The sequence below is a fragment of the Mytilus californianus genome, unplaced genomic scaffold (genome assembly GCF_021869535.1).
Source record: "Mytilus californianus isolate M0D057914Y unplaced genomic scaffold, xbMytCali1.0.p SCAF_6, whole genome shotgun sequence".
In the NCBI taxonomy this organism is placed as follows: domain Eukaryota; kingdom Metazoa; phylum Mollusca; class Bivalvia; order Mytilida; family Mytilidae; genus Mytilus; species Mytilus californianus.
Window position 1 is genome coordinate 31,718,205 of NW_026262712.1, and position 25,011 is coordinate 31,743,215.

The 25,011-nt window shown below is 33.1% G+C and overlaps 1 protein-coding gene across 10 annotated transcripts in view; it reads left to right on the forward strand.

Annotated features, from left to right (window-relative positions):
* The first annotated feature begins 1,827 nt into the window (after positions 1-1,827).
* LOC127706833 (mucin-2-like) overlaps positions 1,828-25,011 on the forward strand; it is a 29,317-nt gene continuing 6,133 nt past the window's right edge. Inside the window, exons 1-7 of one of the 10 annotated variants that reach the window (XM_052211548.1) lie at positions 1,847-1,928; positions 4,034-4,129; positions 7,514-7,630; positions 8,984-9,087; positions 10,305-10,884; positions 11,294-11,325; positions 12,391-13,808. In XM_052211548.1, the coding sequence (XP_052067508.1) occupies positions 4,035-4,129; positions 7,514-7,630; positions 8,984-9,087; positions 10,305-10,884; positions 11,294-11,325; positions 12,391-12,692 (1,230 nt within the window). In that variant the 5' untranslated portion in view covers positions 1,847-1,928; position 4,034 and the 3' untranslated portion in view covers positions 12,693-13,808. Of the gene's footprint in view, positions 1,929-1,987; positions 2,157-3,901; positions 4,130-4,989; positions 5,049-7,513; positions 7,631-8,983; positions 9,088-10,304; positions 10,885-11,293; positions 11,326-12,390; positions 13,809-18,834; positions 19,018-20,350; positions 20,487-22,227; positions 22,345-25,011 lie in introns of those variants that run through there. The other 9 variants (XM_052211547.1, XM_052211546.1, XM_052211550.1 and 6 more) reach the window with 9 other exon arrangements.

Genomic DNA, 25,011 nt, shown 5'->3' on the forward strand with positions numbered 1-25,011 from the left:
ATCAGATCTTTCACGATCCTTTTCACGATGTTCAAAAAGCGGTACGCGATCTTTCACGATCCAAAAAATAATTTTTTGTAAATATTTCACTTTTTGCAAAATTTCTGATTATGCTAACACAAACTAACTTTAAGAACCATTTGAATCATTAGAATGGAATGACATTTTTCAAAGAAAAGTTGTTTAGTCATTCGAATTACGAAAAAAATCTTGTTTGTTTACATATTTTATAAATGTCATTGAAATGCCAGCAATCCTTTAACGCTGTTAATGATAGACACTTGATATTCTGTAGATAGTCAGCACTTGAACAGTGTGCTCAAAGTTTTAAAGTTTAATGTTGGCCCTACGGACAGAAAAGTGACGAAATATTGAGTTATATAGTGTAAGCTTGAAACATTGTAAAATATTTTGGATAGGAAGTTGAAACTTGAATTTTTATAAGGTGTTAAAAGGGCAGTTTTCAGTAACTTTCAATTTGATATTAGGTATGATACTTACCTAACCGTAATTCTAATAATTGTTTTTATTGTTATTTTGAACACCGTTTTCTCCAATTAACAATCAACACAAAGAACAGTTTACTAAAATTTCAATTGTTCGAAATACTAAGGGTTTTCTACCCCAGGAATAGATTATCTAAGCTGTTATTGACAATACTCTTTCAGAATTTTGGGTCCTCAACGCTCTTTAACTTTGTGCTTTACTTGGCCTTATGACTTTCTATATTCGAGCGAGTCACCGATGAGGTTTTTTGTAGATGAAACGTGCGTCTGGCGTACAAAATTATAAGCCTGGTATCTTTGATGAGTTTATATATATGACAAAAGACAATAATGTGATAATCCCACGGGGGGGGTCTCTTCCTATATGAAGGTATATACATATGTGCCGCTGGAATGGGTCCCTTTTTTGATACGTCAAATATATCAATGGGGTGCAATTTTACCGAGGAAATATATCAATAGGTAGTAATTGACCAATTGTGATATATCAATGGGTCATAATTTTTCAGTTTGTTGTGCAACGATCTTCACTGAATTTCCCAAGGTACTATTTGAGCTGATAAATATATGAATGGGTTATGATTTCGCTGTGAAATATATGTATAGGTAGGGATTTCACAATTATTCAATATATGAATGGGGGATGTTTTTTAAATCCCAGCTGCACAACTGTACCCAAAATCCCATGTTGAGACCCCCCCCCCCCCCCCCCCCGTGGAAAATCCTAACTAGATATGAATCTATAATACAACAAATTTAAGAGAATATTGAAGGACATTAAGTTTACATGGCAATACACATTTGAATTTGAATTTGAATTCCTTAAGGTAATGGCCTTTATGTGAAATAAAATTAGTGGAAATTGTCAAGACTCTGAGCGATTTAGAGCTTAAATAAACTCAGTGTGATTTAGAAATTGTCCTTCTCCGAGCTATTTGGAGCTTGTATATACTCATCTGTCTCGGTTCAGGACGATTTATAGTTTGTCTACAACCTTTGAAGATTTTGAGCTTTTCAGCTGAACTCGGGTCAATTCAGAGCTTATCTAGACTTTAAACGATACTGAGAATATATGACAGTGTGTGTCCATTGCTGAAGACCAGAAGATGTTCTTCAGATAATTTTTGTTAAAATGTGTTGTTGGTTTTCTGTCTCATTATTTTTTCATCCACATTTCCATTTTTATTCGAGGACAACACTGGAATGATTCTCATTATATACTGGGATATTTCCAGACCGCAACGAAATATATTTTTATGAATAACAAAGACAAAGAAATATCAAATTGGCAAAGGTCCATACGAGGAAGTTAAAAAGGATAACCTAGTACACTGAAGATGCGTGGACAAGAGCATGATACAATATACTTATAGGTCTATCAAATGACAAGTGCCATGAACGGAAATCATCCCACTTAAAAGGGTATGTACTCTCATATAAATATAGTAAGTATAATAAATTCAACTCTTTTATCTATATATGAGGGATTGCTTTAAGAACGCAATAGAATTCAGAGGGAAATAGTTGTGAATTTTTACAAATTATTTTGAATATAAAAAGGATTTATAAATAAGGAGTACGTTATATTGAAGTGTTTGAACTTTGACTTAAGATTATTTAACTAAAGGATTACTTTCTGAAAAAAAACAGGTAATGTATAAATTATTAATTAAGGATAAATTTAAAAAAAATTATACTCTATTTCAAATCAGGAGAATTCTGTGTTTTATTCTGTTTTTTTGTTCTGTTTCATTTTTTCGTTTATACATATATTTTTGGAGGGTGGATGAAGAATAAGACAGGAATCATAATACATTGTGTGAAGTATCAAGCAAACCACCCAGAAAAAGTAAGAAGATATCTTGTGTGCAATGGAAAAAAAATATGAGAAGGAGATATAACACAATGGCCTAGTTCTGCAGAAAAGACAAACATCAATAAGCAAAAAGCAACAATTGAGCTACATCAGGACAATTCATTTCAGTTTTGAAATATGACTTTCGATGTTCCACGATGTTTTTCGGATATGAGAAAATTCAATCAATCAAATTACGAAATGCATAGATTGAAATATACACTTTCTGTAAATCAATTTCAGGAGCTTAAAAATTGAGGAATTACCGTTCGCAAACAAAGGAGGTTTAATGAAATAAATAAATGGAGAATGTGTTCATATGACACTGATGATGCTCCTGCTTGCATATAACGTTATAAAGGGAAATACCTACAGAACAGTAGAAGTGACGCCACCCAAAATCGAACTTGATCTGTTTTTAAGCATTGTGTATAAGATGCATAACATTTAATTTCGGCAAACTAAGGTTAGAGAACGGAAACGAAAAATTCAGCATTTTATCCATTTATGAAGGACTCCAGAACGGTAAAAGTGACGCTACCCAAATTCGGACTTGATCTGAGTTTTGTAGTAATAAGCATTGTTTACAAGTTTCATAACGTTTGGTTGAGGCAAATTTCGGGAGCAACGTACGTTCAAGCGCAAAGAAGCGATTTTTTTCGACGTATTTAACTTTTAGCCAAAAAAATTATTTTTTTCTTGAAAAAAGGGGGGAGGGGTTTGGATTCGCCCCACCTAAATCTGCCCCTGCATGTATGTTATGTTTTTTTCCCCATTTTAATATAATTAATATGTACGTAACTGATGCACAGCAGTTGTATTTGAATAATTTAACACACATTTAAATTCATTTGGTAGTGAACTTTATATGTGTTTTTGAATTAATTTATGTTTATAAAACGGTACTTTTAGAATACAAATTGAAAGTTTGATTTTACGCACAATGTTGTTCGCCATTCAATAAATAATAACTACGATTTGCATTACTTGTATAAATACAAAAAGTAGTATTTATTGGATACAAATACAAAAAGTATTTACTGGGAAGTTATTTTTGTTATAGCGGTATAAGGGATCATACAGTTCAAAGAAATGTAATAATTGTTTATAATATATTATTTTTATAAACTACCGGAGATCGGGGAAAACTTGTTAGTACTATATTCAAATATTATCCTTGTTGTTGAAGTAGTTAGGGAGTTTGGGTAACTTTGAACTCTTTTTTTTTTCAATGTGTCTATTATTTATCTTTGAGATAGGAAACTTTGATTTAAATAATTTGTAACAGTTGTGTTTTAAGTTTAGATTTTTTTTATATGTGTAGTGCTAAAAGAAATATATTCAATAATTAATAATTGGAACCAAACTATTTATCCCCTTCCCTCCAAACCCCCCCCCCCCCCCCCAATTTCTTAGCCTCAAACTTTACTATATGTACGAGAAACACGTGTCTTTATTGTGCACTTAACCGATTTCCTTCTATTTTTAGATATGCATTTTTTCTTCAGAAGTTTTCCCACAAATTACCATACTTGTTTTTATATACATGTACGTAATTTGACAATCATGATGAATTACAATCAAGTATAATTTTATTTTACATGAAATTTCCTCATAATTACAAATTTACGAAGCAATCCTGATGTGATGCATATGCACTTTAAATTTACAGAATGCTAGAAGCGTTACCTTTGTTACTATTTCTGTGCGTTATTGGGAATGCTGTCTCGCTTGAAGACGGACCAGGTGTGTGTAACAGAACAGAACGGTAAGTAAAATAATAAGATCATTGTATCTCCCTTAACTTCCAATCGCTTTTCATTGGTTATAAGGTTTGTTTTTTACAACTGCAACGTATGTTTATGGAATTCTGGTTCATTCAACCTTTATCAACATTTTGGAATTTAGGTATAAATTGTATGAAAATATGTTGGCATAGTAGGTTAAATAATATATAAATTTTATATTATGTGTAATTTAAACATCAAGTTATATGTAAAACCAGATTGAAACTTCGGTAGCTATACGTCACATCTATATTATTTTTAAAACGAAGATAAAGCAAAAGAACGTGAAATACATGTAGGTCATTTTATGTGTTTCTATCTTTTTGGGTATTTAGGAACTAAACATAATAAAATAAACGGGAAATAAACTATTTTATCCAAGAATATTTATCCACTCAAATAAAATGCATACCAGTAACATTCTCGTGAATATCTTACACTATGATGAAAATATTAAAATGATATTTGAAGTAGAATACTTTTAAAAAAAAATATGGGAATACTTAATATAGCACTTTTGTAATAACAAGTACATGTAACACAAATATGCACTAAAAATTGAAACTATTAGATGTGGTATGATTGCCACTGAGACAACTATCCACCAGAGACCAAATGAAAAGGAAGTAAGTAACTATTAATATATACATCTATGAAAACAGCCAGTATGATAAATAGTGACAATAAAAAAATAACCAATGTATGAATTAGATTTTGTGATTGTGGTTTACCATGTATTGATGGTGACATGTGCTTTGAATGTTTTCATGCGTCATTCAACTGTTAAAAACTTCACGTGACACATGTATTTAGTCAATGAAAAACCACAAGTACATTCTATTATACCTATTGTAAATACTGATAAAGTTCGCAAGGTAAAAACCATATCCCATGTTGCAGGTTCGTATTGTGTTTCACTTTTACGACTTATAGTTTACATAGGCAAAAAGGAGAGGGTGTGCCACCGTATATCTTTGTTCTAACTACACCACATTTTTAGCGTGTAACAATTCAGGTTATCTTCACCAAGAGTTATTCGTTGTTGTTTGATTGTGTTTGTTACGCCAGTATTTATCAGGCGGAGTGGGCTGTTGGTGTTTTTGGGGGTATGTTGCACTGCCCAATATTTTTAGTAATTCCTGTTACCCTTTTAATGCATTCCTTAGCATGTAGCTAAACCATCTATTTCATACATTGATGGCATAGTGACTATCATGCATGATCTTTTGTGTTGTACCGTAAATTAACATTATCAGACTGAGCGATGTGAGATAAAGGTATAATAGTTATAGGTTAGACAATACTTGGTCATGTTTTATGAAGATTTAAAGCCCAAGGTGTGTGAAAAAACAGCGTATGAATGAACAACGTGTGAAGGAACGCTCAAATTTAGTAAGACCAGAAGCTCCATGTGAGTAGGAAATATCGAATTTGAATTGTATAGTCTGAACAAAGTTACTATGTTGTGATTTCAGCTGAATAATACTTGGGTACTTCAAATACCAATCCTGTACAAACGCACTCAAAAATGAAAATGACAATATAAAAAAGATCACAATTCTAATCGAGAGCTTTAGAAAAGAAATTTGCCCCCCCCCCACCCCCCAACAAAAAAACCTTAAACCTAACGAAAAGTGTATATACCTAAATATCATACTGATATCATTAATAATCAAATATGAATAATTTTTAAATTGCAATAATTTCAAATATAAACACATAAGTTTCTAGATTTAGATTTAGGAATCATTACCTAGGTATTAAAGGAGGCAGGTGCATGCACATCCCTGTATATAGATAGAACAAGCTTTTAAGATTATGTAGAACTGTAGAGTTCTAGAGGATGAATACCAACATTGGCGAAGGAGCCGGGGGCATAACTATGTTTTTGCAGGCGCTCTACACTTTTGGCAAAAATAAATGATTGAATATATAAAATGAAAATAAATAAATGGAGAATATAAATAAATGGAGAATGTGTCCATGGGACACAGATTATGCCCCCGCTTGCATATAATGTTATAAAGGACCATAACCCGAGAACGGCAAAAGTGATGCAACCCAAATTGGTACTTGAGTTGTGTTTTGTGTTAATACGCACTGCTTTGGGGTTTCAAAACATTTGGTTGATGCAAACTAAAGTTAGAGAACTGATATCAATTTTGGGTCGTACGTACGGACGGACAACGGACGGACTTAATGCATAAAAAAGACTATTAAACATTAGACTCCTGCAGAAAAGTTCCCGCAGGTTCATGTAAATGATTTTATACTTGCTAGTATGCCTTTTACATGCAAATGTCAGAAAAATAATTTCCTTCTTCCAATTTGATACCGGTCTTCTATAAATCATAAAATCTGACTCATTCATACATTCCGTTCGAAACTGAAAGCGTGTGTTATCGGAAGTTTAAAACTTAATCAGATGCATCTGATTCATGAAGTTAAGAGCACTTTTCAAATTAATTGTTGAGTGCTTGTGTATTTCTTAATTTTTGAAAAAATATCCTTGTGGACAAATGTTAATTTTCTTAAAAATGAAAAATAAACCACTAAAACGATTTTATTAAAATAAGAAGAAAAGTACCAAACAATATAGTTTACAGTTTAAAATAAGTTAAATTAGTTGAATTAGTTTAGATGAAAAAAATAAAAAAGGATACATCCACTTTATTTGAACTTTGGTGGATAGTTGTCTCATTGGCAATCATACCACATCTCGTTATTTTTATATTGGACATAAACATAAAATGCGTTTCTTTATATGTTTGGATATAATTTTTCATGCAGTTAACGCTAATACATGTACACTTAAAACTAGAGGATTTATGTATCTCAGTTGATACGATATACTACAATGGATGCATGTCTATCTCTGTCAACGCATTGCCAACTGGTCTAACTTCATTCGGTGTTTATTCGATTTAGACTTTTCCTATCATTTCTGTCAAATTATTCTTGTGTACTTTCTCTATTTTCATAGTGGACAAAATGAGGGTCAGTGAGGATTGTCCTTTAAAAGTTAAAAAGTTTTTCTCCTCCCAGACATAACGTCATAAATTTGAATACTGTGGATTCATTTATTTTCCTGTGTACCAATTTTCATGGATTAAGGGAAAATTGCAATTTTGTGGATATTTGATTTCGTAGTTTCGCCAAAGTTTGCTTACAAGCTTATATAAAATTTGTAGAGTACTTCGTTGAACATTTAGATTCGTGATTCCACTATCCACACCAAAAAATTTCGAAAATTGGTATCCCACGGAAAATAATGAATCCACAGTATTAAAACACAAATAATTTAAAATTGATCGATTCTCAGATGACTCTATTATTAACGGAAGTAAATTTTACTTTTTTTTCAGCCAAACTGTCGATCGAGTTGTGACAAAAGAGGTATATGTTGGAACAACAGAGATACCATGTGTTGTCAATAGCTGGCTAGATGAACTGTCATGTATGAACAGAAAAACGAAGACAATGTAGGTATACCGTAAACAACGATGTCAGCTACACCGAGTTTAAAAATGCCCCTTTGAAGTCTTGACTGATTACAGATCATCACATATATTTGCATTTTCCACCTCTTGCACTCGAGGTTAAAGTCAAAGTGTTCCGATCATGCGCGATTTGCCAATCCAGAAACTAATGCATTCTGGGTAATATTTTCCAAAATGTCAGTACACCAAAATGTGTTAATTCTTGGCGAACTGTTTGACAGGTCAAGTTTCAAATCATCTGGAACACGTGTTTATGAATACAAAATTAAGAGATATTGTGTGATTGCCATTGAGACAACGTCCAGATGAGTAGATGTTAGCAGCTATAGGTCACCGTATGGCCTTCAACAATGAGCAAAACCAATACCATATAGTCAGCTATAAAAGGCTTCGACATGGCAAATTGTGAAACAATTTAAAAAAAACTAACGACTTGATTTGTTACAAAAAACTCAACTAAAAACAAATATGACAAACAACAGACAGCAACCAACGACAACCACTGAATTACGGGATCCTGACTTGGGAAAGCACATATTGAATGTGGCGGGGTTATACGTGTTTGTGTGTGCTAAATCCTCCCCTAACTTGGAACAGTGGTGTGAAAACAGAAAAAAAACATAAGAAAAAACTGATTAAAATTCGGATCTATCACAACTCTCGTGCTCATATGAAGTTTAAAGAAATTAGAAATCTATATTTTAATCAGATTACACATATTTGTGAACACTAAATCCTCACCTAACTTGGACAGTAGTGTAACAGAACACCATAAGAACAACCCGTAAAATTCTGTTGGAATTAAGAGACCTGACTTGCACGAAGTAATATTACAACTAACATTTGATTGTTTGGTGTTTAACGCCTCTTTCAGCACCATTTACTATTTCGTGGTGGTCAGGTTTAATTGGTGTGCGCGGATAGAACCACCGACATTCGACCGAAAAACTGATGATCCTAGTCAATTCAGATTAGAGCCGAGCGCGCCTGCCACGTGCGGGTTTCGAACTCATAACCTCAGCGTTGACAGGCTAGTGATACAGTAGTTGATCTACTTAGACCTCTCGGCCACCGAGGCCCCAAACTAGCTTTGAATTCTCTGTGACCTCTGTTAAATGATGGGCTTGCAATGTAGGTTTGTTCTCTCCATTGCAACATATACGGGTACCCGAGTCACCCTTGTTGTCAAGAGCCAAACCGATAAAGGACAGGGAGGCATTCTAGCATGCAATGGTGTTTTTATACTGCTTGTATCATTATCCATGTTAAAATACATTCAATTGCATGACTAGTGTAACAATAGTTTTATGTAATACATATAATGTTTTATCGTAGAAACGTTACAGAACATAGAAATGAAACAGTACAGGAAATCGTTCCAATGGTTATAAAGTTCTGTTGTGCAGGATATACCCTCGTGGGTGACAGATGTATACTGCGTAAGTGCATTAAGTTCAGTATATCTTATAAACCTCGCCTAAACACATTACAGTTAAAGATTCCACCAACTTAGAATAATCATTTAACAGAATTATACAGAATATCACATTTTGGAAACACAATTCATCATAGTAAGGGGACTTTTTAATTAAATTTTTAAGGGCGGGCAGGAGACATTTTAATATTTCAATATCCTGGCCTGGTAAGAAGTAAGAGCTAAAAATTGACAACCTTGCATGAAACAGGATGAAAAATTAATGTTCTGCAACACAAACGACAGAAACCAATCGTGTACAAACGTGAAAAATAAATGTTCGTTCATAGTGACAGATGAAAATGAAGTCATTTCGTAAATAATCCTCGTGCAGGAATTTATTGATGTGTATACTTGGTAGGCTCACTCAGAGACAGAATAAGCCCAAAGGCTGTGCAGTGAAAGGCCGAGTCAGAGTTAACACGTCAATATACTCCGTAAGAATAACCTTTTTTTATTTATAACTTCAATCAGATGCACTGTAAATTATTGCTACGTCCATTCAATGTACAGTTACAGAACTATTCCGTGTGTAGGAATTAATACGCGCGACGTCACGTAACGGGATTACACATGCTTAACCTTTTTTTTTTCATTACGCTTACCAATTATTGTATGGTAGCACGATTTAAAGACATAAGACTTTTAATCTGAGCACGATCTGTTCTTTTCAGTAAATTCCAAAACAAAAACACCCAAAACATCAGACACAGTCACCCTTGTACGCTCGATTGTGTCTTTCTTTGTTTCTTTTCTAATTGAAATTTCTACGACTTTTGTTGTAAAAAGTAGTAACAAAACTGTCAATACCACCATAACTACAATTTACTAACTAATCTTATTACATATCAAATTTTCCACTTTTTAACATGCGAATGGGAAATTAAACAAACCAATTTTCACGAAAAAAAATGTAAGGGCGGATAAGCCTAAACATGTTTCAGGATTCACATTTCATTCCAATGCTGTTGCTGCTTTTACGTAATAGTTCTAAAGAAAGACATGTAAACCTATTTCCTCGATGTATGTACCTTTGTATTATTGTATAACATCTATGTTCTTCTGTGTACCATCGTATCTACAGCAGTTTAAGTATATAAGATATATAAGTTTCACTCACAAAATAAATGAAACCTTGTCGACTTTTACTAATACTTTTCATTTCTTCTCTTATTAACACAGAAACTACAACCACAACAACAACGGAGAGAATGACAACCACTTCTACCGTTAAAGTAGAAACAACGCAACCTCAAACGACCACAATACCAACAACACAACCACAAACAACCATAAAACCAACAACTCAACCACAAACAACCATAAAACCAACAACACAACCACAAACAACCATAAAACCAACAACACACAAAACAACAGTAAAACCAGAAACGACGACAATTAAAAAATCCGAAACTACACAAAGAATTATTGAAACGACTGTTCCACCAAAATCAACTAAAAATATTCTTACAACATCTGAAACGACCATTAATGATATTGCAGCAACCTCTGAAAGGAAAGTGACGTTTGAAGCAAAAGTTAAACCCAAACCGACCACTACCTACATAACAGGCGCAGACGGAAGTACACCTATTCCAGACTATGAAAAAGGCATCAACCCAGAAAGTTCCTCTGGGAATTTAGATACAAGAGACCTGTTATTATATGTGTCGGCTGCCTGTGGACTGTTGTCTTTTATAACTATGATAGTTGTCGTCGGCATATGTTACCAGAGATCAAAGAGAAACAACAACCGCCGGTAAGTTTATACAATTCCCAGTAAGATTAAACAATGCCTGGTAAAATTATAAAATGCCCGGTAAAATTATAAAATGCCCGGTAAGACTATACAATGCCCGGGCAGTAAAAAATATTTAACATTTATTAATTAAAAAATATACTAGATTTCTATTCTTGATAATAAAGAAGCAAATATTCGGAAAACATAATGATGAACTTGGATAGTAATAACAAGATTTTGTTTTGTAAGATCGAAATGTTTTTAAGTAGTCACTTGACTTTTGTCATATTAAAATTCAACGTATGTAGTTCACGTTAAAGTGTCACCAAACGTATATTCCAATAAACATATTATCTATTTATCTAATTGCATTCATATGAATGCTTTGTTGTTTATCTATTTATAGAATGTACATTTTATATTTTAGATTCCATAATGATATTCTGTCAATGGAAACAGGTATGTATACATTGTATTTTTTAACTGTTGTTCTGAGTAACTTTTTCATCATTAAAAAACAAAATCGATCAAGTGTATATTTCATATAAATTGACAAAATAAGTAAAGGGGTCTAGATACTCATAGATAGCATTCCCTGTCTTCTAGATTTCATGGTCTCCGTAAAGAAGATGCAATGGATAAGCGTTGGTTCGTTAAAAAGATACCATGATCCTGCAGGCTGAATGGTATCTTCTCGAGTGAGGTTGGATAGACGACACACAGTGATTTTTTGAGGCATCCCTCACAACCCCTTTTACTGCTCACTTTTAGCCGATCGTTTTGCTGTGATCATACATACAGACATCTTATATGATGCTCGGTGTCAATTATAACAAAATATATTTGTAATATGAACAAAACGGCCAACTTCAGGGACACAATCGGTTGTTTCAGAGATGCACACATCTTTTAAAAATTCAATCGAATGATCATTGTTTGATTCAATAAAACATAACTTCACTGTACGCATGTCTACTCTTTATCAGTGACTTACTGTTGTGCGTAAAATTTCATCATTGATTGACATTTGTTCTATCTATAAATTTAATTCCACGCCCCATCGTCTATAAATCATTATAACAAACTATAGAACTTTTATCGAGCTAACAGTTGGGTGGATTAGCTAAACGTTCAACAACATGGTTGATAAAAATATAAGGAGATCTGGTTTGATTGCCAGTAAGACAAATACTAGTATCCATCAAAGAGGGTGGTAAAGGGTTATTTTCGTGCAAAGTGTTTTGCCATTTTTATTTCACGTGCAGCCGTGAAAAAGGTTCGTTATTCACCGTGTTTCGTGAAATCGGTAAAAGGATCAACGTGCAAGAAATTTTTAAGTGTTTGTTCATCGTGAAATGGCAATTTTATTTCGCGTTCGTCCGTGCAGATACCCCCCTTTACGCCCCTCATCAAAGAAGATGAAAACAACAACAGGTTATCTACGGCTTCAAATTATGAGCAATGTTTTGCAGCTAACAATTACTAGTATATAATTTCGATTAATGTATTTTCTTTTTTTATGAGTTCGAGTAAACGGTTTGAATCAAATGCATGGTGTGGAAAACCCAAATTATAAGCAACAGCATCAATCAGAGTGCGTCGAAACTCCAAACTACAGAGAAAAGAAGCAAAATAGTACCAACGTGTATACAGAAATGCGCTTAACCGGAGTAAACCAGTACGATGATCTCGTAGGAATCGAGGAAGACCCCTATGACGAACTACCTGACGAGTTACCGGGCGATTACCAAGATTGCGATGCGTCCCCAAGATTATACAAGGCTTCGGTATCTCCAGAAAACCATTACGATGTTTCAAAGTATTGAATCTGTCTGATGTTAGTGATACCTGGTATATCAGCCAGAGTAAAGACAAGACATATGAGTTGAACTGAGGTTTTGTTTGGCAATTTTATGTTTGCCGTTAAATCAAACATTATAATGTGTAAATTATCGTTGTGCTGGATTTTTAAAACAAATATTATAACTGTACTTTATAATTGGTAACTAATTGTGTGTGTGATATACAATACCGTTAATCGGAGTACTTTCGCATTGGTCATATTTTCGCCATGATCGTGGTAATTATTTTACGTGAACATTTCACTCTCCATTTAAAAGTACTTTCAATGCCGTGAAGAAAAAGACTCAGAGGGTCTGAATAGTGTTTACAGAATAGAGAATTATGGACACCCATTCAGACCCTCTTCTAAGGTCCAAATCGTGAACAAACCATGGCGCAAAAACAAGCCGATATACAGAATACTAGTATATACTTATTCTGTTTGTTTCATATTTAAGTATATCGTTTTTTTTTGTTTAGTGTTTGCCTACGATTTTTGCGATGAGAGAGAGAGAGAGAGAGAGAGAGAGAGAGAGAGAGAATAATTAGCAGAAACATAAAATTCGTTAAAAAGTCAAAAATAATATGTACTATCTTTAAAAGAGATACCTGATGCATTTAGGTGTGAGCATAGCTAGAATTTAAAACAAACCATGAATCTTTATCATTTTTTGTTATCATAGTTAAAAAATTGCACACAATTTGACGAACAAAGCCTGACGATTCTGAAATTTGAGTAGATGCTCTTTTCTCTAAAGAATTAAAATATATACTGATGCTTAACTAAATGTATATATAGGTATTTTTTCATAGATAAGGAAGTACAAAGTTGTGAAATATACACCAAACATACTATATAATTAGTTACTATTTCTAATGAATAACACACTTGAAAAATTTTATAACCTTGATGTCAATCATAACTATATATCAAGCACAACTTTAACAATTAGATATACAACCTATTTCGGTGTGTATATCGGAGACGTACGGATGCCAAAGGGAGATGGTCTATAGAATACATCTTTTGACAAGTAATTAAATTTGCGATATATGTATTTAAGCGATTCTTTATTTCAAGTAAATAATTTTGTACTCTTTGAGATAGTTATGACGCCTTGACAGTTTTAAACTGCACTCAGAAGTACACAAAGTCGATACGATATATTTATAGCACTTGAGCTATTAATAGCTTAATTGACCTGCATAATTAGTGGTAGATCTAATGACCCTATCAGTGATATTTACCTGCTCGTGTATTAAAGGCTAAGCCTACAAAGTCCAAGCAATTCCACAGTGGTGATAATGACACCTTCTTTACCTGATTTGTTTTTAATCTATCCGGCTAATTTCATTTTAGTTATGATTTTATGTCCGTAATGTTTTTCTTTTATTGTAGACTATATCTTTTTTGCTTGTTTTTGTTCAATTCCATAATTCCATAATTTTGTCCAATCAAAGTAAGGTTTGGTGACATCATGCATGCCGTTACTCTCGAATAAAAAAAAATTAAAACGCCAAATAGAGTTCGAAGTTGAAGAGCATCGAATATGTTGAAGACCCAAACATTCCGAAAGGTAAGTCGTACAGACATATATTGTAGAGGCTTTTGAAATGAGGTCATTGGTTATTAAGCAGGTAATTAAAGTCAAGGTTATCTATAAGATTTTGAACTTTGCTTGTTATCACAACTCTTCAGAAACAGTAAAAGTTATCGATATAAGATTTTTGGCAAATTGTAAGTTGCCGTTTCGGTCGAAATGCCTTTATGACTTTTATTGGAGTTGCCCCCTTAAATATTCAAAATAAGCTGCTTGGTAGTATAACTTCTTAACCATATACTGTATATTATATGGACATGGGGACTTTTTAAAATGAGATGCATGACCTTTGACCTTTGAAAGTATGTCATGATCAGAATTAGATTCGTCGTTCTAAATTTGTACCTTTTCTATAACCATACTGGTACACGATCAAGCAATAAGGACTTGCATTAGCCTCGACGGCATATGACTATGAAAAAGTCAAATGGAAATGACCTTGTGTAAACCAGAAATAGTTGTTTTTCACTTATTTCATGGAAAAATGCATACATATATATTCAGATGTAATGTGAATCAACCTTTGATATGAACCAGAATTAATAAATTATCTCCCTTATTGCCAGCCAACTCGAATCAGTGCAATAAAAGCTATCATATGACACCAGAAGTGGCAATTTTTACACCCGAAGTAGCCAATTATCTTCCTTAATCCAAGTTAAGGTATCTTAAAACCATATCTTTTTCAAAGCAGTGTAATGAAAGCTATCCTATGAGACCAAAAGTACCATTTTGTTCACCGGAAATAGCCAATTGTCTTCCTTATTTCAAAGGGAAATACATAGAAACCATTTTTCTTTTTTGGAATAAGGCAAAAGTATATTTCAAATGACAACAGCAATGACTATTTTAAACCGTAAGTAGCTGTCCATCTTCCTTATTTAAAAAAAAAGAATTTAAGGTAGAGAAATAAATAAAAAATGGTTTGGAAGATTAGATAATTGTTATATAAAGATTTACATAATTTTTATGTCAGATGTAGACAACTGATATTGATCCTTAATGTAACTGCAGTTCAATGTTGGGCATACTATTCTTGCTAAAGACATACTTTGCTTAAGGTAACGCTACAACATGGAATTTAGCTGGCAACCACAGGGTGTTCGATTCTTAGGTGCTGTTATTGAAATTAGAGTTGGTTTCCAGGCTAAAGTCGAAATGTAAAATAGTATAACAAAAATAATGGTCTCCAAGGCAAATTCAAAAAGGGGAAGTCCAGAAGAACTGACAAAATCAAACGCTACCGATTAACGGAAGAATTAAAAAAAAACATTTTTTGTGTTTTGAAGAAGTTTAATGAAATTAATCAGGATTATTTGTTTTTGTAACCAGTTTGAAAATAGTTGAAAACCTTCATGATCAGCTGTATTCATATATGCTAATCCCGAAATAAAACCAATCACACTGGTTTATATGGTTTGGTCATTACCTATCATATTCAAGACATGTTTGATCTCAATTCATTTATCAGTACCACAGGCAACAAACTCCAATCAGGCTTTCAGAAAAGAAAAACATATTTCTAAAACATTTTTTTTTTTACAAATCTCATATTTTTCAATTAATAACTTATCCTTTTATAAATCAACCAAAATATAAAGCTGCTGCAGTTGTTTTTATACACAATTGTGTGACAGACGGAAGGAAGCAAGATTAACAGGACCAATGCAGTATAGCTCTTTCCAGAATGCAATTTATTAATCCTGTTTCTGCAATTGAATACGGATATTGATTTAAGAAAAAAAATGTTACTAAGTTGCGCTATTTTTTGTTTAGGAATGCACACTTTTTTGTATCGCCTAATTTATTACGATATCGTCCTTTTTTACGCCATAGACGCCCTAGGCCTCTGTCAACTAGACCCTCGAAATTCGCGTATGAATACAGATGACCTTGATTACGAATTTGCGCTTATTTTTTTCTAGATATGACATGAAGGTGTGCACTTACTACATGTACGTTTAAACTGATTTATTTTAGGGGGTTTTACATTCCAAAAACAAAAGAATTGACTTTTGCCATTTTAATTGTATTCTTTGAGAGGGTAGTCAACACGTCTCCCTTTGAAAACTCACAAAATTTCCTATAAAAATAAACATAAGCATCTCCAATTTTATAAAATAATCATAAATAGATAATATTCAATCATCTTTCTAATATTACAAGTACTTAGACAATTGCTAATCTATCTCGCAAACCATGCACATACTGGAAGTAATTTTCATGTTTAATAGTTGTCAATTCTACGAACTGAGGTAAATATCAAACCTCAACCTTTTTTTATTTCGTTGATCATGAGTTAAAAAAGAATATAGAAAGTCAGCACGTATTTCAGAAGACTGTATATATGCGACTCATATTCAGTTGACTACTGATGGAGGATAACAGTTAGTCTTGATAAATATTTATATCTGACAATGCAATTTCCCATAGGAACCCCCTTTACAGCTAAAACTGTGCCACTTTTACTAGTATGAAGTGTCGTAAAAATATATATCATTGAATGATGGAAAGTTGATATGCCCTACTATTTTATTCAAAGGCTAAAAAATAGGGCTGTGCGGAATATTTTCAACTTTTATATGTCCCGAACTTCTAAGAGTTTATACTAAAATTCTGTACTACCCCCTCTATTCTCTTTGGGCCTTCCTCAGAATTCAATATCACCGCTATCATGTGTATTTATATTGGTAATATTGCCGAGTTATGTCTCCTTGAGATGAAACATAGCGATCATGTCTGGGAACCAGTACGTAAACAAAACAAAATATTTATATATATCAAATATCTCCCCAAAAGAGGCGTGGTTTGTGAAACAGCTGTACTTCAAAGTACAACCTATAGTAACTTTTAAACGCTAATGCATGTTCATTAGATCAATTACCTATTACGCAGGTGAATTCCAAAGGAACAAGAATTCCTTATGTCCTAGGTGACCAAAGAAAAGAACAGATGTATTCACGCGAATGAACCCTCATGGGTTTACGCAATACATAACACGTTCTCAGTTCAGGAATAATTTTGATAGCTTTAACATCATATCTTTCATTTTATATAAATATATTAAATCTATCAACATAACACGGTCACGGAAGTAAGCATGGTGAGTGTCGTTTTCAGTACAAACAAAAAGTAAAATAACAAACATACTGAACTCCGAGAAAAATTCAAAACGGAAAGTCCATAATCAAATGGCAAAATCAAAAGCTCAAAACACATCAAACTGAAGGAGAAAATGTCAGAAAATGGTAGAAAATGGTGGATTAAACCTAGTTTTATAGCTAGCTAAACCTCTCACTTGTATGACAGTCGCATAAAATTCCATTATATTGACAACAATGTATGAACAAAACAAACAGACATAATAGGTACGGAATTTTCTCGCTGTGTTGAAGACCCATTTGTGGCCTTCGGCTGTTTTCTGCTCTTTAGTCGGGTTGATGTCTCTTTAACATATTCCCCATTTCCATTCTCAATTTTGAATACTGTAAATTCAGAAATTATTGCGTGCATTTATTATTGCGATTTTGTCATTTTAGACTTAAATGCAGTTTTAATTTTTGCGATATTGAGAAAAATCCTGTTTAATTCATATAAAAACTTTCAAAATGCGTGTTTAAATTATTGCGATTATAACCCTGTCGCATTTTTCGCAATAATAAAAACATCGCAATAATTTCTGAATTTACAGTATGTCAAGAAAGAAAAACAAAAGGTATATAGACAAAGCACATTTGCAAATACAAAACACAAGAATACAACATACACGGTACCACTTGTTCTGCACCATATATATATTTTAGGGAACATTCTCTAATACTCATTGTATGGGCAATTTTTTTTTTGTTAGTGTATTATTCATAGTAAATAAAATCAACTGAACAATTATGACTTGTTACATTGTTGTAACAAACAAAAAAATAACAGACCTGTAAATAGCACAACCGTTATGAATATGGAACATTTTAAATGACTGATGCTTTCCGAATAGGCTCCGGTATGATTTGGTTGCCATTGGGTCAACTATCTAATAAAGACCAAATGACAAGGATGTTAACAACTAAGACTTAATTTTTCACGTATATCTCCATTAAGACTAAAGAATAAGATGTTAAATTACAGTTCACCTTATACGGCCATCAAAAATGAGTGAAATACATACTTTATAGTGAGCTACTGAAGGCCACGGAATGATAAAATGTTAAACAATTCAAAAGAGAAATCCAACGACTTGATGTATACTTCAATGATACACACAATACAATTCTGGCAGATAACAACCAAAGAAAACCAATGTATTACAGGCTCCTAACTTGGTACAAGAACACACAGAATGCGGCAAGGTAAAACACGATTGCAAGTGAATGCTCAACCCTCCTAAACTTTGACAGTGGTGAAACAACACAACATTAAATTAAGGCATGACACAATATACTTAGGCTATCAAAGTACAAGAGCCATCAACGGAAATCCTCCCACTTAAAAAGGTAAGTTTTCTAATATACATGTAGTAAGTATGAATAAATTCTATAGTTCCAATTGTTTGAGGGATTGCTTTAATAACATAATATAATTCAATGGAAAATAGTCGTGAATTTTAAGAAATCTATTGTAAACATTAATAGGATTTATATATAAGGAGTTAATATTGAAGTGTTAAAATTTGACTTTAGATTATTTAACTGTCTGATTCCTTTCGGAAAAACAGGTAATATATAAATTACTAATTAATGATAGATAAAAAATATATATGTATTTATACTTCATTTCTAATCAGAAGAATTTTGTTTTTGTTCAGTAGAGAGGGCGAGTGGATTGGGAATAAAACACGAAATATAATTGTGTTGAGTGCCTAACAAGCCACTGACTAAAAAAGTAAAAAGACGTTAAGTGGACTAAATATTTCTCAGAAGGAGATACTACACCATGACTAAAAAATGCACAAAAGACCAACAGAAATTAGCAACACGCTACAAAGAACTCTAACGATTGAGCTACATAAGGACAATTCATTTCAGTTTAAGTTATGACTTTCACTGATCTACGAGCAAATTAAATGAATTTAAATTGTGAAATGAATACATTTGTTGAAATAGACACTTTCGGCATACCAATTTTATGAGCTTAACAAATGTCGAATACATGCACTTCAACAAAGAAGGTTTACTTAAAGAAAAAAAGATAAATTACAAAAAAGTTATCCTTATTTTCATTGATGAAAAAGAATAACAATAATATCAATTTCCTAGCCTAAATAATTTATCATTATTGCAACATGTATGAGGGACAGACCATGGGGTTCAGTGACAATGCGACCTTATCAATTATATATTTCCAGGCGTTTCGAGGTGAAATGTTTTGACGTGTTTAACATGTTTATGCCAAAACAAAGATATTATTTTGCCTGAATTTAGGAATGGGACACACCAGACGCGCCCGCCTAAATCCGTCCCTGATTTCTTTCCCTTTTCAATAATATTAATATATATGAGTTGATTTAGAATAATTATGCAAACTTTTAAATTTATTTTACCGTGCCTCTATAAGCTGACGTTTTACTTTTGGTTTTTAAAACATATCATTTTAGTTCATTTATATGTTTTGGAGTTTAGTGTGACGTCCATTTTTACTGAACTAGCACACAATTTTAGTGAGGGGCCAGCTGAGGACCACCTCCGGGTGCGGGATTTTCTCGCTGCATAGAAGACCCATTGGTGGCTTTCAGCTGTTGTCTGCTCTTTGGTCGGGTTGTTGTCTCTTTGACATATTCCCCATTTCCATTCTCAATTTCATGTTTATTTCGCAGCTCAATTTCGTAACCTCAAACTTATTAACGATAAAGTATATTCTAGAAACACATGTATTTTGCACTAAACTAGTTTCCTTCTACTTTAAGATAGTATTTTTTTTCCCAAACATTAATTTACCATACTATCCTTCTTGTTTTTACATACATGTACGTATATTGACAATGATGACGCATTACAATCAAGTGTAGTATCATTTTACATGAAACTTTCCACATAATTACAAATCTACGAAGCTATCTTGATGTGATGCATATGTACTTTAAATTTTCAGAATGCTAAAATCGCTACCTGTCTTACTATTTCTGTGTGTTATTAAGAATGCTGTCCCGCTCGAAGACGGACTAGGTGTGTGTAACAGAACAGAACGGTAAGAAAATAATAAGATCATCGTGTATCTCCTTCCATCGCTTTACTTGGTTAAAAAACAAAACAGGGTTTTGTGAAAATAGTAATAAATTTGTTCCTACATCTCAATGCAATTTATGTCATATACCAAGTCATAGATAGCCAATAGTTGCTTAATTTTCAATAAACCATAGAATAGATGACCGTATTAATTTGGATTTTTTTTTTGGTGGGGGGGGGGGGTAATTTATGTTTATTTTATAAGGTAGGTGTAATATCCACCAAATAACCCTTATTTTTCAAGAGTTCGTTAACTGCTCCAAAACCACGAGAGAAAACATATATACTTTGTCTACAAATACTATTGAAAGTGTATGATCTAATTTAACAGTAAAAAGCTAGCCAACCGTTTTATGATAAAATTTGGCAAATTTATCTGTACATGTCTGTTAAATGACAGATTGTTTATCGAGGCTGAAACACATAAAAATCAAATCATATGAATATCTATCAAACCATAGTCGAAAAATACCGAACTCCAAGGTAAATTCAAAACGAGAAAGTCCAAAAAAAAACTACAAATCAAACGTTAGACTTTATCAACCAACGGAACGAATGGAAAACAACTGTCACATTTCTGACTTGTTACATGCATTCTCCGAAGAAAATTGTGGATTAAACCTGGTTTTATAGCTAGCTAAACCACAAACTCGTGTGACATTTGTTTATTGTTCCGTTATATTGACAAAATTGGGTGAGCAACCCAAACAGACATAATAGGCTAATGTCATTTTTCATGTAGTTGACGCTGAATAAAATATTTGGAATTAAAACATTTGACAAACGTGATAGTTTTAGTTACCCAATTTTCAACTTTCCATTATTGAGATGTTACATACCACCTAAGATTATCGTGTTTACGTATTTCAGTTGATACGATATACTAGAATGAAGATGAATGAGCAGCAGACGATACGTACCACTGCAGACGGATCTGGTCCCACTCAATAATTTTTTTCATCGTTAAAAAAACTGCACCAGACGTATCAGGCTTACAATACGATACGCCTGACGTGCGTTTCGTATACATAAGACGCATAAGGGAGCTACCATTTGATTTTTATGGGGGGCTAGGATGAAAAATTTTGTCCTGCATTTGTTTTTTGTTGTAATCTCTGTCCTGCCTTTTTATTTTTCACTCTATTCGGTCCTGCCTTCTTTTTTTTTTTTTTTAGTTTATCCTGACTTTTTTACATAAATTGTCATCCTGCCTTTTTTTTTTTTTGCCAAGTTGCTCATCCTGCCTTTTTTTTTTACTCAAAACTACTGTCCTGCCTTTTTTTTTCAAATTTCATCCTAGCCCCCCCGCCCCCCCCCCCCCCCCCCCCCCCCCCCCCCCCCCCCCATAAAAATCAAATGGTAGCTCCCTAAGGGGCACTCGAATCAAACCAGTTGGAAGGTCAAATCAAATACGAAATTGGAGCATAAAAAAACAAACATTCCAAAATGTTGTGCCAAAAACGATTTATTTTATTCGATTCAGACTTTCCCCGCATGTCTGTCCGATTAATCTTGTGTACTTACTTCATTTTCAAAACTGAAATAAGTGAAAATCGGTGAAAATCGGACACAAATTGTCCTTTCAGAGTTTTACCGCCAAGGTCAGACAGAACATACTAAATTTTGATATTTATACATAAATAAAGTCAAAACTTGATCGATTCTTCGGATGCCTCTATTATTAACTTTTTTAACTTTTTCAGCCAAACTGTAAATCGAGTTGTGACAACAGAAATCATTATTGGATCAACAGAGGTACCATGTGTTGTCAAAAGCTGGCTTGATGAATTATATTGTATGAACAGAAAAACCATAACGAAGTAGGTATATATAACGATGTCAACTACACCAAGTTTAAAAGTACTAATCTGAGTTCGGTATCTTATTATATATAAGCACATGTTGATGTATTTCCCGCCACTTTTACTCGAGATGATATTCAACGATTTTTTTCGAATTCGTTTCAGAATCTAATGCGTTCTGTTAGTATCTAAAAATAAAAATAACGCAAATATTTTTTAAAAACAATAGATATTTGACCAATGGCTTTGAGTTATTTTCAATTTGTTGTACGAATAGTTAGATTAGCCAATATCAAGTAGATTCCAACACGGCGAGTTCCAAATGACGTAGAACGTCTATTAATGAATATGAAATAAGAAGGTTGGATATGATTGCCATTAAGACGACTATCCATTAGAGTCCAAATGACTTAGATGTAAGCAACAATTGGTCACGGCCTGCAACAATTAGGAAAACTCAAAGCGAATAGTCAGCTTTAACAGGCCCGGGCATGGCAAAGAGTGAAATAATTCAAACGAGCTATGGTTGATTATATATATATTGATAAATACAACGGTCTGATTTATTTCTCTGATAATTCTCTGTCCGTAATGTTGTACTGTATTCATGTCATGTAATGGTATCATTTTAGTGTTATATTTAACTTGCCATAAAAGTGCGAGGTTTGGCTAGCCACAAAACCAGGTTCAACCCACCATTTTTTCTTAAAATGTCCTGTACCAAGTCAGGAAAATGGCCATTGTTATATTATAGTTCGTTTCTGTGTGTGTTGCATTTTAGTGTTGAGTTTCTGTTGTGTCGTTGTTCTCCTCTTATATTTGATGTGTTTCCCTCAGTTTTAGTTTGTAACCCGGATCTGTTTTTTTCTCAATCAATTTATGAATTTCGAATAGCGGTATACTACTGTTGCCTTTATTTATGACAAAACAATAACCAAAAAGAAATATGACGGACAGCAACCAACGTAAACCACTAAATAACTTTATTAAACACAAAGCACAGTATCCTAACATGGGCAGACACATACAGAATGTTTTTGAAGGCTCAATTCTCCCCTTACATTGGACATGGGTGTAACAGCATAATTTAGAACAAACTCAAAATCAGTTGGAAATGATTTTGTGAGGCAAAATCTGTTCCTGTGAAAAAGTTCCAGTGGAACTAATATCACATGAAATATGTTCTGGGAGAACTTTTTTCACAGATTATTTCTATATAATTTGTTCCATCTCTATAAAATAAGTTCCACACCTTACCTGGTGAAATAAGTACCGGGTTGACGAAATTTGTTCCTTACCTGGTGAAATAAGTTCCGGGTGTATGAGATTTGTTCCTTATCTGGTGAAATAAGTTCTGGGTTTGTGAGATTTGTTCCTCACCTGGTGAAATAAGTTCCTTGTCTGTGAAATAAGTTCCACTGGTTAAACAAGTTATCTTATATACTGAGCATTTGTCATCATTGAGTTTAAAGTAATCATTCAAGTGCATTGTAAAAATAAGTATTATATCAATAATAAAAAAAGTAAAAAGTGTAAATCATCCAATTCGGATCCTATGGAGTATAGCAAATGTTTAATTATATACTCCGTAAAAAATATCAAAATGACTCTTTTCAGCCAGAAAAGAGTAGAATAAGAAAAATCAATCATTCAGAAAAAAAGTATAGTTAAAGATGAACATATGTACTAATTTGAAAAGGACAAAGTGACATATCAGTTATATCAAAAGACATGTAGAAACATAAGACACACTCTTTTGAAACTGTGCTATGACGTACATGTATGACTAGAACACGGGGCCATGACAGTTAACAAAAACCAAGGAGGAATACCACATAAAACACAAATACAAATTATGATACATTACCTTCGCTTTTATTTCTTATCTTTATCCTTTAGTTACAGTCATGCCTTCAATTGCAAATGTATTCCATGCAAGCACACTCAGTACAGCACTCAGCTTGCATTATAATTTAAATGTAACAAGAAAATGTTTCGCTTGCAATTTGTTGCAAAGGTACTTATTTTCTGTGAAAATAGGTTTGAGCGGAACTTATTTATTGATTTCTATGAAATATGTACACTTTCGTTTAAAACAAATATCACAGGAACTTATTTAACTTTTTAAAATTCTTAATATTAATTGGAGCAAAATTCATGGAGCTATGATTTTTGTTCCGGAACTTATTTCACATTTGGTCATAAAATTAGTTCCGGAACAAATTTTACAGTGCTGGAACATATTTTTTGTGATATAAAGTCCGATGGAACATATTTCCTATGAAATTTGTTCCGGCGAAACAAATGCCACACCGGAACAATTTTTTTGTTACAATTTCACATCAGCCTGACATGAACCAAAATACTGTCGCATAAAGACAAAAAACACAATGTACCGATCTAATTGAAATGGAAGCCAGTTTAAAGCCAATAACAACTAATAAATAAAAATCATGTTCTCTCAGCAACGTCTGTAATCTTACCATAAGAATGCGTGTGCGTGTCCAAGTGGTTAAACTGATATGCACTAGTGAAATTCATGTTTTCGCTATTATCAAATGTTTTTATGTTTATATATATGTATGGTAAGAGGACGTCTCTTAGGCATGGACCATTTGACTTTCTATGGCGGCCTGGGTTTTTTGAAAAAAAAATAATCTGGCCTCTATTTTGACAAAAAAAAAA